General features: G+C 46.0%; 1 protein-coding gene across 1 annotated transcript; it reads left to right on the forward strand.

Annotated features, from left to right (window-relative positions):
• Positions 1-8,544: 8,544 nt before the first annotated feature.
• Positions 8,545-12,605, forward strand: LOC128089145 (keratin, type I cytoskeletal 20-like). Its single transcript, XM_052700268.1, has 8 exons — positions 8,545-9,014; positions 9,238-9,320; positions 9,522-9,678; positions 9,843-10,004; positions 10,087-10,212; positions 10,363-10,583; positions 11,472-11,512; positions 12,150-12,605. The coding sequence occupies exons 1-8, from the start codon at positions 8,592-8,594 to the stop codon at positions 12,245-12,247; spliced, it is 1,311 nt and encodes a 436-aa protein (XP_052556228.1). The 5' UTR covers positions 8,545-8,591; the 3' UTR covers positions 12,248-12,605.
• Positions 12,606-13,026: the final 421 nt, after the last annotated feature.

A 13,026-nucleotide genomic window follows, 5' to 3' on the forward strand; every position in this document is an offset into this window, starting at 1 on the left:
TGCCAATAAACTCTTTTCCTTTACTCGTACTGGTTACTGGAATTTCTGATCTTGCTTATTCTTAAATATGCCCTGCCCGAAATGGCAGCGCTATGGAAAGAGGCCACAGAGCCTCCGCACTGATGGAGCAGCACGAAGCTGGAAGGGTGCAGACACAAAAGGAGGTGGTGCAAGTTACACATGACATTGATACGCAAAACTGTCAGATTTTCTTCTATACAGCTTCTGGTTGCTGCCATTTAAAGCAGCATTATCAGCAGTGTTGAAAAGTACACTTTACATCCCCAAAACATTTATTTATTCTTCAGTTTTAGAGAAATTTCCTTCAGTCATCTTCACACTTTTTCCTTCCAAGACTACAAGTAATTTCCCATACGCTCCCATACATTCTCAGTGACCCATTTACTTCAAAACTCCACAATCTGCTTTCTTATTGATGCTCACTCTTTTGGCTGATGGATCCCGGAGTCACGACGGCTGCTGTGCGCAGTGCACACCAAGGTGTGCGTGCAGGAAGGCAGAGAGCTGCGCTGCTCAGCCAAACCCAGGCTCCATCGCCTTCCTCAGATCAGCCCAGCCCCAGCTCAGACCCCACCAGCAGCATGAAAGTTTCCAGAGATACACAGCACTAAAAACTAAGCATGAGAAACAGCAGTGTTGTTAGGGCAGTAGACAGTGAAACCCGGAAAGCAGAGCTAAGAGAGACCAAGCGGAGCACCGAGAGCCTGCGTGGATTTGCATTCCAAAGTCAACATCTACACATAAAACAGCACATCCAGGGCAGCCTCATATTCATGAGTGAAATTGTCACAGAACTCCTTCATATCTCCTTGTGACGGATTTTCGTGCAGGATTCCTATTACCAGCTTTCCTTTGAAACATGGCTCACAAAAGAAAATTTCAAAGACAACACAGATCTAAAATAAACCAAGTCCACCTCTACAACACCACGAGTTCCTACCAGCAAGTCAGGACCAGTCCACGATCCCCCCCTGCCCCCCTCCCCCAACTCTCCACCCTTGTTGCACAAAGAGATCCCAAAAGCATCCGATGGATTACCTAATGGTTTCTTTAAATTGGGTAAAACTTGTAATACAGGACTGGTAACTCTTGGCTAACTAACAACGTCCTTCCTTACGGCTTACCAGATCCAACAAGCCAGATCTGGTGTTTGTAGCAGCTGGACAAAATGTGCCTGGGTGTTCCTGAACAGTTTCCTGTGTTACTTCAAGCTGTGCGTATTTACCAAATTCACAAAGCATGTTGGCATTCTTGTGATACAGGTTGCTATTAAAACTTCTAAGCAGCCCCTAATTTCTAAACCAAAGGAGAGGATCTGTTTTGCTCTAGGTTTTGACTGCGCTAAACTGTGAAGAAAGAAAACTGAATGGCTGTGGAACGAGCAATAGAGAACGAGCCCATCCTTATTTCACACCTTTGCACCGGCTTTGCTGTGCCCAGCACCCCACGCAGCACCCAGGTGCTCTGCTGGTGTCCCTGCACTGCGCTCAGCTCGGCGCAGCAGCACTGCGAGCTGCAAAGCAGAGCTGCTCACAGCTGTCACTGGCGCAGTGCTCAGACCAGCGCAGCTCCTCACCTGACCTCACTCAGCTCCATTTACCAACATCATCACACGTCCATGGCTCTAATATATCCATGCTGGCTGCTTTTAATAATTGAATTAAACCAATTAGTCCTTAAACATATACATATTAGTTACACTGTGCTCTGTTTGCTAAATGAAAGCAGTTATTCTACAGCAAAAACAGCTTATTCCTAGGCACTTCTCCTGACTTCACAACACGACGTGTCGCTGATGATTCCTTCCATTGGAACAGCTCACGATGCTGTGCCACTGGCCTTTTGGTACCCTGTGTCTGCAGACATTCATTACTACTTCTGAAATCTTGTTCTTTACTGTCAGGAACAAATCATGATCTCAGCATCCACCACTTCCACCTATGGTCCGTGCACTCGTGTCAGCAGCCCTGCACAGATCACTGCTGGGAGCAACACTGACAGCAGTTTTGCTGATTTTGTAGAATGTGGGAAACTCTAAAAAAGAGGTGGGGTTTGTCCTGCTTTCCCTGAGACTGAGATCAGTGTCTCGAAGGAAGGGAAATCTTCACAAGTGTGATACTGTATTGCTTTACAGATTGTGGCATTATTTCATCGTACGGCTGTTTCAACACGCCGTGAGCTGGAATTTATTCCACATTCGTATTAAATGCATACAGAGGTGCTCATTCAGTATCAAAGAAGTGACTGACCCAGGCCCAAGGGAATCTGCCATTTTTCTGATTTGAAAGATCATAAAAAGAACAGGCTCAAAATGAAGACATTCTATTTCCCACAGATGGAGGAGGATAGCAGAAAAACCCCAGCAGGACATAATGCCATTTCTAAGGCTGAGTGATGTAACACTACTGCAAACCGACAAGACTGAGGAACTTTCAGGCTATAAAAGGAGGCTGAAACCACCAGCATTCTCAAATCCCCGCTCGTAGTTTCACCTGCCATTTAAGGAAGTCCTGCACTAAATAATCCTCCAACGTATTTATAACAGACTTGAATGCACTCCAGAATGCGTATGAGTCACAGCTCATTTCACTTGTAGAAATGTTAGAACTTATTAAGGTGCATTACAATACACAGCTTTGCTAAGTGAATTGTTGATCCTCTGGAAGAGGCCTGCGATGAGGTAATGCAGTAATGGTTGGTGCCATTAATCACGCATTCTTTCTGGTGATGTGGCCACACATTGGCAGCTCTCTTGCTTATTTACAAGCAAGAAACTTCTCTTGAATGCAAAATTTTTGCTTTGTACCTGCCTCGTTAATACAGATGCAAAATTAAGCTCGTCATTTCAGCAGGAGCAGAAAACAAAATCTAGCATTTACATCACTGCTAAAAACACTGTGTGCATGCTATTACCGAAGCACAGAGAATAGGTGGAAGAGCCAGCAAAGCATTTCACAATGCCCACACCCTGACCTATAAAGGTTTCTGCAGTTCTGCTGGGAGATGCCTGCTCCTGTGTGTGAATCATGTAGAAGAGGGAAGAATCTACAGATGGGAAGGCAAATAAAGAAGGATGCTTGAGAGGCCTGCACCCCCTGCCCCCCACTGCCCCAACTATTCTGCAGTGCATCTTAATTGCTGGCTCCATGTGTTTGGCTTTAAGAAAGCAGGAAGCATCTGGGCCTGTTTTACTGCACACTGCTTCCTCAGAACCCCTTCCTCACTGTAATTCAGTTTCTTTTCAAGCCGTGTTTTGAAGGCATTTGTATTTGTAGAGCTATACTGAAATGACCTTTTTGAGCCGTACACCTAAGGGTTGGCAGGAAGGAGCTGCTCCCAGGAGAATCGCTTTGAACACAACCACCAGTTCCTCACATTTGAGTTCTGGACCGTCCTGATGATAGAAAAGTCCTTATGATAGAAAAGTACAGCTGACAAAGGACCAGACGTGACCTGATGGCGGATGGGAGCACTGCTGCTGCTTCTAGACACTTTAAATTGCCTTCTGAATGTCTGAATATGCAGCAGAAGCTTGAAGGCATAAAATCACAACATTGGCTGTGGCAAAGACACTTTCAATAACTATCTGGACTTCAGGGGTAAATCTTCTTTGCTTCACAACATCCTAAGGATGAGCCAAAGGGATTTAATTTGATAGGCTGTCATTAAGCTCTAATGAATGCAGTGAAAATGAGGAATACAATTTAATTAGAGAAAACATAATTAATTTAGAGGAATAATTATTTGAAGCAGACAGGGAAAAGAAGAGGAAAGAAACAAGCTGACAAGTAGCTGACAAACCATGCAGGACTTCTGTGGACAAAATGCGAAACCTTCAGAGAAAAGTCTGAGCTGCAGCTGGGACCTGCAGTGCCTGGATCACACCAACAGAAACTGCAGCATCAGAGGCGTAAAACAAGCAAACAGGAAGGAACTCAGCAGTGCAAATACAAAGGAGGCGGCGTGCGGTGCTGTTAGAACCGGGCCCAAAAAGGGAACCTGAAAGTTATCAGTGCTGGCAAATCACCACCACTTCTGTCCTTCCTTCCTACTGAGGCACAAAGCAGTGTTGAAGCTGTGGCAGCGCTTCATTAATGTTGCCACAGAGCAGCTTCAAGGCTCCCACTGAGCCATCTTCTGAGCGATATGTTCCACTGGAAATTACACTGCTACTATGCAAAAACACAACAGAATCAAACAAAGCACACAAATAACAAAAAACATATGTATGTTTAATGTCCAGAGTTTACTCCTCTCTAAGGATCAAGGTACTTGAGCTGCAGCAATGAAGGGGCATCAGCTGAATGGATAATGAACACGTCTGTCATTACAGGAGGTGCAGACAGAAAATACTCAGAGCTGTTGCTTAACAAGCTCACTGCCACAACCACTGAACTCCTTGTAACCACAGCTTGTGGCTGTGAAGATAAATACTGCTTTACACATCTGGCCACAAGAATTATGCCAAAAATTTTTCTTCTGGATATGGGAACAGAAAAGCGGGCAATACGTGAAGTTTTGTTACATAGCTGTCACGAAGCACGCTCTGGTTCCAGCGCCGACCTGCCAGCTGCAGCAAGCAGTACAGACTCCACGGGCAGCTCCTCTCAGAAGGCCTATGGTGGCCCCTAGTGACACACAGCTCCATCTGCACGACATTCTGCGTGAAGGCGAGACTGAGAGTCAGCACAGCAGCTGCCCTGGTAGCTGTGCCTCCCCTGGGCCAAGGTCAGAGAGCCGACTGGAGCTGGGACTGTGTGCTGGGCACTGCCAGCACCCCAAGGGCTGCTGTTTTGTAAGAGCCAGGGAAAAATTCTACATAAATGTCATGGCGTGCAGTGCAGTGTTTGTACCCAACTGTCACGGCGTGCTGTCAGTGTGCATATATTTGCTCAGGGCCATGGAAATTGTGTTTGCTTGCTGAACGATGCAGACACGTTGGGAGGAGGTCCTGCACAGTCCATGATCCCGTGGGCCCTTCCAGCTCAGGTATTCTGGGACCCCACTGCTCTGTGTCACATCTTCCCGTGGCTTTGAGCTGTCCCAGCTTTGTGCCAGCTTTAAGCTTTTTCATATGGCTGCTTACAAACCTCATTTCCACACGCACAGGCGTTCAGCCAACACTGCTATTGGTTGCTCTCACACCAAGGAGAATATTCTGCAGCTTGCTGATTTTCTCCTCCGCTGCCCCTCAGCTGCTCATGGGTCTCACAGGGGAAAAATTCCTACTGGCGATCTCTTAGATTACATTAAAGCTGACATTTGCAATACTTTGAAAGGAGGAAAAAAAAAGAGTCATTTGTGTGGCCTGGAGCTGTTTTCCTTGGCACTGACTTTGGTTCTACTTGACAGTGGCTAAGACAGAACAGGCAGCTCCCAGCTCTGCAGTCAGTGGCTGGGGAAGGATGCATCCCACACGCTCTCCTCCTCACCACTGCAAATCCGCAGCACTTCCTTGAGTGTCCAATTTAACATCATGTTAAATCTGCCTCCGATCAAAAACTCACTGCAGAAAACAAAAGGTGGAGTGTTTTGACTAGTTGAATATTTTCACTGGACAAAAGGTAAAAAGGAGAAGGAAATGAGGAAAAAAATACGTAGGTGAGGCAGCCACTGTAAGATCTTGCACTGCAGGTGTTCAGGGATTAAGGAAGGCAGTCAATTAGTGACCTCATCTGTCCTTCTCTGATTTGGTTGCAGTGCTTTTGTAGCTCAGACAAGCACCCCTCACTTGTTGTGAGAAAAACCCTCCGTTCTCACAGCAGTCAGCAGGGACAAGAGCCAGAAAGCTCCATCCTTTCTGCCTTCGCGTGAACCCAGCCTGGCTGCTCCCATTTAGTGGCTCTCAGATAAGAGACCAACACGGAACGGGTCCCAGCACCAGGTGCAAAGGAGGAGCTTTTCCTGCAGACTGCAGGGTTGTTGTGCCCTGGGAAATCCTGCTTCCCAGATCGAACATAGTGAGCCTGGATCACAGTTTGCAAAACACGAAATATCTCTGTTTACAGTTTGCATTCTAGGGTGCAGCATTAACAAATGGTGCAAACACTGTTTGCTTTCAGGGTGGAGAACTGTCCTAAGTATCCTTTTTCACTCTTTCATTAAAATCTGCTTTCAGAAGCTGCCGTTGGCTCGTACCACACAGCAGCACAGTGCCTGAATGCCCACCTTGCTGCTCTCTTGGTTCCAAACCAGGCGTGTGGCACAAATGAGGCCACATCTTCTCACAGGGAGGTTATGAAGAGAAGGGGGTATTTTTCAAACACAGCAATATGGATCGTGGCTGGAACACGGCTGAAATACTGAGCACAGAACTCCTCTTCCTTGAATGTACTTCGTACAGCGGAAGCCTTTTCACAACTGCGTTGTAAAAGACATGGAATCAAATTGTTATGACACAAAACCCGAACTGAACCCAACCATGCGGTCACGGGGACTAATAAACAGGCGCTGGATTTCACCATTAAAGCGGATCATCACTAAAGCCTGAACTAAAAAAACCTTTTTAGTTAAACCTTTAATTCAGCCAAAGGGAAAGAGGTGCTCCAGCTACAGGCTGCTCAAACCCAGAGCCAAAGCTGGGTGTGTCTTTTTTCCTGGAACTCCCTGGTTACCTCTGGCTGGTTGGTGACTAACAGGCGCGACGTGGCACCCAACGTTACCACAGCCTTGTATGTTATCTTCATAGCTCAGTGACCAGCACAAAGGTGACAGGAAATCAAACAACTTGCTGGCGTTGCTATAACAGTTATTGTGAGTACACACAGACCTTCAGACATCTGCGTAAAATCTGACACAGCACAGAGTCTGCTAAAAACAAGTCATCAGAGAATACTATAAGAGACCCAGGCAGTGAAACACACGGCCAGAAGATGTAATTGTAGCAGTACCTTTGCCGTGCCCTAATAATGGCAATGACTCCTATTCAGAGCAGATAGAACAGACCCTCCCTGAGTGTCTATAGCAACAGGCCAATTGACCTGGCTAGTGTACTTTGACTGGCCCTGCCATAAATGTTTTTCAGACACTTATGCTTTTCAGCTACACCCAAAGCTCAAGGTCCAGCGACAGTTCAGACAGCTGAATGTACGCTTTGCATCTTCATGAAAAGGAGCTCTGCCCTGAACGCTGCTCATGTTGCTTTGGAATATGCATATTTCCAGAGCAGCTGAACTCTGCCTTGCTCCAGCACCACTCAGCAGACTTCTGACAGCACTGTAACTTAACTGAGCACAACTGGGCCCATAGAATCCCTCACTCAGTTCTCAAATCCTGAGGATGCTTCCAAGATGCAGCACAGTGCCCCACAGCTCAGCCTGCCACCAATTTCCTTGTCCCCAGATTGAAGACCAGTACGTACAGCAGCTCTTTTTCACTAAAATAAACAATACATGTTAACTGTTCTGCCTGACTAGCTATACATTATTAATACACTGAAGTACACTAAAAGCAGTGCCCCAAGGAACTACACCTGCTTTGTCCTGGTGCACACCTGCTGCCTGCTTTCGTGCAGCGCCAGTAACTCCCTCAGCAATCAGCTTCTCCACTCACTGTCCACTGTATCTCAGCATTTCACATCTCAGAAGTACATCTACTGCAGCTGGAGGAACTCCTCAAAACACAGCTGCTGTGGTTTCTTTGTGTGCTGAACAGAGGCAGCTGATTTCCTGTCAGCAGCAGAGCAGCCAGAAGTGGAACAGCAGGGCACAGCGTGCTGAGCACACTGCTCTGCTCTGCTCTCCCTTCAGCCGCACGGGAGGCCTTGGAGCTGAGGAGCACCAAGCTGTGCTGGAAGCTGGATCTCAGCTCTATCTATGGACATCAGCATCTCACATGTAAAATAAAGTGAGCAATCAAGGTGGTTCCATTAGCCTTATGGCTTTGCCTACTCACACAGCAATGCACTTTCTGACTCATCTCAACTGAACTGCAGCCCAGTTCAACTTCTAAGGACCTTCTACCACTGAACAGCATACATTCAATGCAAGCAAACTACGCCAGTAATTTTCACACCAAGATTACTGTTTTGTGCCCACAATAGAATGAATTAAGGCAGTCGCTACAAATACCATCTTTCTAATCATTTTGTGACTTTTCTACACCACCCTCGGGCCCAGGCGACGGCTCACACAACAGCAATACGTACTTGATTGAGATATAAATATTTAAAGTCTCCTGTCACATACAGTCAACTCATTTTAATTTCATAACCTGCACACGGGATCTGTTTGACAATGGCCGTATAGAGACAGGCTGCTATAAATGATTCAGCAGCTCGTTTGTGTTTTATCTTTTATTCAAACTAAAAACGAAGAAAACCAAATTTCCTGAGGAGTTTTTTCAAAGGCAGATGAAGAGATTAAAAACCCTTAGCGCTACAGAATGCGGGGACAATGTCCTGCGCTTTGTTTGCACTGACACCAATTACAGCATGCGTCAAGAGAGGTGGGGTTTACAACCACCGCGCTTCCTCTTCCACAGACAACATAAAGGTGGACGGAACGCACACCGCACCTCGCTCCAGCTGCTCGCTGTTGTAGAGTCAGCCGCCCCCCCTCAGCAGAAGCACGATGTCGTTCTCCACGCAAAGCTTCCAGCTGGGCACGGCTGCCCGCCTGCAGGGCACAGCGCCCGGCAGCAGCGCCCTGTCCATCAGGAGCACGGCCGTGCAGCGCATCCAGGCGCCCAGCGTCTACGGCGGGGCGGGCGGCTACGGCACCCGCGTCTCCAGCAGCTCCGTCCGCAGGCAGAGCTCCGGCGGTGCCTTCTACTCCAACTTTTCTGACAACGACCTGCTGCTCTCCGGCAATGAGAAATCAACCATGCAAAACCTAAACGACCGTTTGGCCGCCTATCTGGAGAGGGTGCGCTCTCTGGAGAAAGCAAACTCCCTGCTTGAAAAGCAGATCAAGGAGTGGCATGAGAAGAATACAGGAGGCATAAGGAGCGACTACAGCTCCTACTTTCAAACAATCGAGGATCTCCAAAACAAGGTAAGATCTCGTACAGCCATCCATAACAACATGAACTGCAAGATCACAATCTATTGTGGAAAAGCTGCTGTTTCAAGTTGGAACTGTCTCACCTGGAACAGTAAATGCTTAATGCTGGCCGGATACAAATTAGTGACAGACTTTCTAATGTTTAAGACTCACTCAGCGTCCTTTGTGAGTTCTACTACCACTGCTTCATCCCTTTCCAACCATTCCTTTTCAGATCAGTGCTGCACAGATGGAAAATGCAAAGCTTGTCCTGCAGATTGACAACGCCAAGCTGGCTGCTGATGATTTCAGACTGAAGTAAGTTGCACGCATTGCCTGCACTCCTTCATGTCCCAGTTATTCAGGATAACATCAAGTCATTGGTATCAAAGCTGAGAAGTAAACCACAAAGATCAGTAAAAACAAATATTCTAGGACTCGGGCTGTAGAAGTAATTGATTTGATATTTCTGTCAAACGGCAGCACTTCGATGATGACCAAAGAAGCCTTGTTTTACAGGTTTGAAAATGAGTTATTGCTCAGGCAAAGTGTTGAGAGCGACATCAATGGGCTGCTGAGAGTCCTTGACGACCTGACTTTAACTAAATCAGACTTGGAATCACAGATTGAAAATGTGAATGAAGAAATAGTGTTTCTTAAGAAGAACCATGAGGAGGTGAGAGCAGCAAAACTGTCACCTGTTTGTTTGTTTGTTTGTTTTTTGTCAGGGACATCTAAGAATTAAGAGTCAGCTCCGTGTCTGTAATTTTGAACTTCTGCCCGATATTTAGGCCTGAAAGTTCGCTTGAGCTGATGCTAACGCGGTGCTCAATGTTGCAGGAGGTTGACAGACTGCGCAAACAAGTGGGCGGCTCGGTTAGCGTAGAGGTGGATGCTGCTCCAGGTACTGATCTTTCAAGCATTATGGAAAACATGAGGCGGCAGTATGAAGAAATGGCAGAAAAGAACCGCCAGGAAGCCAAAGAACGATTTGAAAAGCAAGTAAGATCAATGGTTTGAACATCAGCAAGAGCCCCTGTCATTTTTGGTCACAGCTTACAGTCCTTCCATTTTCGTATTTCAGACAGAAGCGCTGAACCAGGAAGTAGCAATCAATGTAGAACAGCTGCAAGAACAAAGGAGACAGGTCACAGATCGGAGACAGATCTGCCAGAGCCTGGAGGTGGAATTACAGACCAATCTGAACATGGTGAGTAATACACAGTTCTTGAAGTTGGGCCCATGTTTAGAAGATGGTTATAGAGATAAATACAGAAACTGAGACATTTTTCCAAATCTAATTTTAAGGACAAAATGTATCCTCTTGAACAATAAATCTGTTCTTTTTCACTCATTGTAGAAGAAGTCTTTGGAAGACACTCTGGCTGAAACTGAAGCACGTTACAGTTTTCAGTTGGCTCAAATACAGGAGACAGTTGCCAGGTTAGAGAATCAGCTGAGGCAACTGCGGGCCGACATGGAGGCACAGAACACGGAGTACAGCATCCTGCTGGACATCAAGACTCGCCTGGAGCTGGAGATCGCCACGTACCGACGTCTGCTGGAAGGAGAGGATGTCAGGTGAGGAAAGGGGCTGACAGCAGTGCAAACGCTCTCTGAATTCTCAGACAGCGGTAAAATCTGCCTTCTGGCACCTGGTTTTTGAAGGAAAAAGTCTGCCTGTTGCCCGGCTCTCAGCTGTAGGCTCCAAGCAGGCTGCAGTCTGCGCTCCTTCAGAGGCTGCTGCAGTGCTCAGATCAGTCTGTGCCAGCCTGTGCACAGGTACATGCTGTTACTCTCCTTGAGCTGAGCAGCCTGATAGCCGCCCACACTCATGAATAAAGGTGATGCGGTTTTAGATCAACGTTTCCATAACTATAATGACAGAAACCCAGGGCACAGTTTTTAAAACTGCTTTAGGCTGCATGAGTACCTGCCCACATTAGAGCAAGGCACTCAGTGAGCACACACTGACCTCCTCTTGCAGTCTATGACAAGTTTTGGAGCCTGCGCAGGATTCTGCTCTGCTGTACTTCTGCTGCCAGCAGCTGAGCTACTTAAATAGGTAGGAGGTGCAAATGAGCTGACAGCTATTGTCTGGATAGTCCAGCATCCCTTGCTGTGCAGCACAGAGGTTTCTGAAAGAGCAGCACGAGCAGAGAGCAGTGCTTCCCCAAAGGTCTCCCCGTGCAGCAGTTCTGCCTCAGGAACCAGGCTGGGCAAATCCTCAGGAGCTGAAGTTGTAACAGTGCAGAAATCAGCCTGCAGGTTAACTTCACCTATCGCTAATGCTAGATGAAATTTACTTTAGTAATGAAAACTCGTCTGAACACATGGCTTGGCTTTAGCCAACATCTTGATGAAAGGAAATTTACGTGTTTTGATGAAAGGTGCAGAAAGCATACCAGGTTGTTCCTTCAATATGTCACGCACAGTTTACTTACATTTTTCTGTTTACGATCTGAACAGGTTTGTCCAAGAGGAGGCACTTACAAATGATCTTGAAAAAGGTATGTTGCACAAGCCATGTATTTTTGATGGCTTCTTGTTTAAATGTTATGGACTTAAGCAGCCTGATTTTAAAAAGCACAGTTTCAGAGCAAATAAACAACCAGTGAACTCTTAGAACAAGAAAGCAATCAACCGTATGAGCAGGGAAGCTGCAGGGATTATACAAGCCCTGCGTTACGTGTGTAACCTCGGTGCCAAAGGTAAAACCACAGACTTCTCAAAGGGCAGATGAGCAGCGAGGTTATGGAATTCCTTCCTGAAGGTTTTCAGAGGCATCTGCTTCTCTCCACTGACTGCACAAGGAGATCAGGCTCCTAAATGAAGTGCACACACTTCAACAGCAAAAAAATCCATCTGTGTAAGCAAGTTCCTAGTTTTCAGGTTAGCAAATTTGTGCAAATCTGAAGCAAAAACATAATGATGAACAGTTATTTAACACAACAAACACAACATATGGGTAACATACAGAATGTTAGAAGGAAGATAAACCCAAAAGTTTACTTCCTAGTAACTGTGCATTGAAAAGATGCTTTTGTCTATTTTCTCATTAGTGAAATTGCTGCCAGTGCTACAGTAATTTTATCCTGTCAATACACGCTCCATTTTTATTAATTTACTGCTCCATTTCATTACCAGAATCAAGTAAAGTTAAAAAGATCAAGACCATTGTCGAAGAGGTGATTGATGGCAAAGTCGTGTCCTCTCAGGTTAAGGAGATTGAGGAGAAGATGTGAGCAGCGCCGGTGGAGGGGAGAGCACCAAAATGGCACCACTGAACTTCATAAAGAAACCAATTTAACTCTCCCTGAAAGCAGCAAGGGTTGAAAAATGCCAAATTATCAAATCTCAGACAATTCAGTTTTTCATCTTTGTGTGTGTGCGTGTTTATTAATAAAATCATTTTTGCCTTACACAGCAGAACATCTAGAGTAGATTTGTATTTGAAAAAGCATCAAAATGTTGATTCAGTGCATCTGTTCTGAATGTGAAATATCACTGCAGTGCATTGGAGACTCACTTCAATAAACGTGATTTTCAAATAAGAAACATCAATTTTCATTTCATAATAAATTAAAATGCAAAACTGAAGAAGCCTTCTCGTTAATTGTCATTCTCTGGGAATTTCCAAAGATACCTGATAACCAATCATACAACCTGCCTGTCAGATATGAGCTGAGCAGTGCCACGTCTGCCAGCCCCCCTCGCTGCTGCACAAACCTGCTGAGCCCTTCAGCCAAGGAGTCGGCGCTTCCTCCTCACACAACACACAGCTCTTCCTTTTGCAGTCTCTCCTGCCCACTGCATTATTTACATTACCATAAAGAGCTGCCAAGGGAAATAATTCTTTGCTTTCTTAGTCCCGAGTCACTGATATCAGGCTATCAATTCATTTCTACATAAATGCTTCACTTAAACTTTTGATCTACTGCTCTTAATACGGTTTGCCACCCCCGCCCACCCCAAAAACCACACCTGAGCTCCTGGGTGTGCGTTAATTAAAGAGGAGTACATT

Source organism: Tympanuchus pallidicinctus, unplaced genomic scaffold, assembly GCF_026119805.1.
Source record: "Tympanuchus pallidicinctus isolate F22 unplaced genomic scaffold, pur_lepc_1.0 scaffold39, whole genome shotgun sequence".
Lineage (NCBI taxonomy): Eukaryota > Metazoa > Chordata > Aves > Galliformes > Phasianidae > Tympanuchus > Tympanuchus pallidicinctus.